We start from the raw sequence: 2,606 nt of genomic DNA on the forward strand, positions 1-2,606 counted from the left end.
CTTTCTTTAGACAGAGTGAACATGGAACTAATGTTTCAACTAGAGGCTCGAAATCAGGCTTTTGGGTTCCATTTGTCTCCTCCCTCCAGTGCTGAAGTGATAGGAATGGCCACAGCTAATTTTTTACGTTTCTGGACATCTGAACCCAGTCCCTTCTGCTTATACGGCAAAAACTTCCAATGAGCCATTTCCCAAGTTCCTTGTGCTTTTTTGTGTTTTAAACATTTTAATAATTATGGAAGAATTGGATATAAATATGTTCATAGCTGAGCCCTTGCTGACATCAAAACCTGTGATATACAATCAAAGGATAAAAGTATACCTGTGATTATAGCAAATTCATTCTTTATTTCTTTTTAAATTTCTTTTAACTTTCCTTTATATACATTGCTGTGAAGGTGTCAAATCTCAGGGAACTGGAGTTAAAGACAGTTGTGAGCTACCATAGGGTGCTGGGAATTGAACCCAGGTCCTCTGGAAGAGAAACTGTGTTCTCAATCACTGAGCCATCTTTACAGTCCTCTTTCTTTCTTTTTTTTTAAGGAAAAAAAAAAAGGCCGGGCTGGTCTGGAACTCTAGACCAGCCTGGCCTCGCAGAGAGATCTGTCCACTTCTGCCACCTGAGTGCTGGGGTTAAAAATGCATATATCACAACAGGCTCCAGAGTTCATTCTTTTAGCTCTGCTATTACCAAGAAACAGGTATTATCTCTATTGTTATACTTCTAATTTCTAGTTGCAAAATTGGGGGTTTCACTCCATTGTTACATTTATGGCCAACATTTCAAGTAAAGCCTCACAACTGTGAAAAGCACATAAACATTTCCTACAGCTGATTACAGAGATCAAGAGCTCTATCATTCATGTTTACGTCCATCTTCAGATTTCCTTCCTACAAAGAACTGAAACCTTAATAGAAACACTAAAATAACCCCCAGAGATGATAAATATTTACCTGATCCCTGTTGTTGATGTTCGAATAAGGTAGCTGGCCAGTCATTAGTTCATACAGAACAATTCCAAATGCATACACATCTGACTGAAAGCTATATGGGTTTTTATCTTGCATTCTGATTACTTCTGGTGCCTGTTAGATAAGGAAGAAAAGTTCTAGTTTATCCTTAAGTTCAGCTGAATAAAGACTGAAATACAAACTATGATAATTCCCAGAGAGCAACACCTTATTTAAAGAAATCATCAACTATGTATTCTCCTATTAATGGTCAAAGGAATAAAATCAACTAAAAAAAAGGGGGGGGGACCTCACTTTATATGTTTTGAAAGGTGGTTTGAGCTGAATTTCCATGATACATTACTGAGATTTTATAATTTTACCAGCAAACCGTCACTGCCCTCTAAGCATGTCTCATGACTATCCTGTCAGTTAGTCTCTACTTCCTGTTCATGAATAGCAAAGAAATACTAGATTTGTACTTATAAAAAAGCTTGGGAGTAGGCACAAGTAATTAATGTCCTTCCAATTTACATCATAAATGTGTGGAATAAAAATGCTTTACTGGCTGGGCAGTGGTGGAGCACACCTTTAATCCCAGAACTTAGGAGGCAAAGGTAGGCAGATCACTGTGAACTGGAGGTCAGTCTGGTCTACAGAGTGAGCTCCAGGACAGTCAGGGCTGTTACACAGAGAAGCCCCGTCCTAAGAAGAACAAAACAAAACCAAACCAAAAACCTCAAAAAACAAAAACTAAACAAACAAAAGCCACCCCTGAAAACCCTTTACTAACAGTAACACACAACAGGTTGACTTATTAGAAAATTGTATAAAGAAATTTTAGTTGTTGCTTCTAGAACAAATACCAAATCATATTTACCAAATTTTAACATAATTTAGTCACTCTACTGTACGACTTAGTTTTATATTTATATGAAAAACAGTTAATGACAGGTAAAGAACTAGTAGGTTTCTTCCTTCACCTTGTATCTCTTACACTGTTTTGTTAGAAAGGAACTGAAGAAGTGGCAAATGGTACTAATGAAACTGCAAAAACAGCTGGAGGACAAAGTTCCTGGCAGTATCTCCTAAGCAACTACAGCAGCAGGTCAGAACTGCCTGTGCAGCCTGCTCAGTGCTGACTACACTTGAGTAACAGAGAACATCAGAGCCTACAAGTGGGACCCATGCTTTAACTATGCTTCAAATTTCCACCTGAGTATGCTGTCCACCCAATGTTAAGAAACACTGATGAAGATTTATGGGGAGACCCAAAGAGTCAAAGGACAACAGTAGAAGAGAATGTTTTCTCTGTTTGTTTTTGCCATGTATTTTGTTGACAGTTGCTATTTTAGTAATATGGTATAAAACAAACCACACATAAGTGTGATGAACAAATCATTTTTTGGGGGGAGGAATGGACAGAGTTTAGATCAGTTGGAGAACCGTCTCTTAAAATTTAGTGTGCTTTCACTGCCAGTAGATGGCTTGATGACAAGTTGCATGCCATCTGTTTAGAAGAAATGTGTGACATATCTTCAATTTTTTAATTTATAAACATTTTCCTATAAATTTCTCTTTCTTCTAAGATATAAATAGAAGTAGAAAAGACTACTGTAATTAATTCAAGGTTATATAACAAGGTTTATAACCAA

General features: G+C 37.1%; 1 protein-coding gene across 7 annotated transcripts in view; it reads right to left on the reverse strand.

Moving 5' to 3' along the window:
• Braf (B-Raf proto-oncogene, serine/threonine kinase) overlaps window positions 1-2,606 on the reverse strand; it is a 139,238-nt gene that overhangs the window by 17,755 nt on the left and 118,877 nt on the right. For all 7 annotated transcript variants that reach the window (XM_013353267.2, XM_013353268.2, XM_026788541.1 and 4 more), the window contains one exon: window positions 955-1,086. In XM_013353267.2, the coding sequence (XP_013208721.1) occupies window positions 955-1,086 (132 nt within the window). The remainder of the gene's footprint in view (window positions 1-954; window positions 1,087-2,606) is intronic.

The sequence above is a fragment of the Microtus ochrogaster genome, unplaced genomic scaffold (assembly GCF_000317375.1).
Source record: "Microtus ochrogaster isolate Prairie Vole_2 unplaced genomic scaffold, MicOch1.0 UNK4, whole genome shotgun sequence".
In the NCBI taxonomy this organism is placed as follows: Eukaryota; Metazoa; Chordata; class Mammalia; order Rodentia; family Cricetidae; genus Microtus; species Microtus ochrogaster.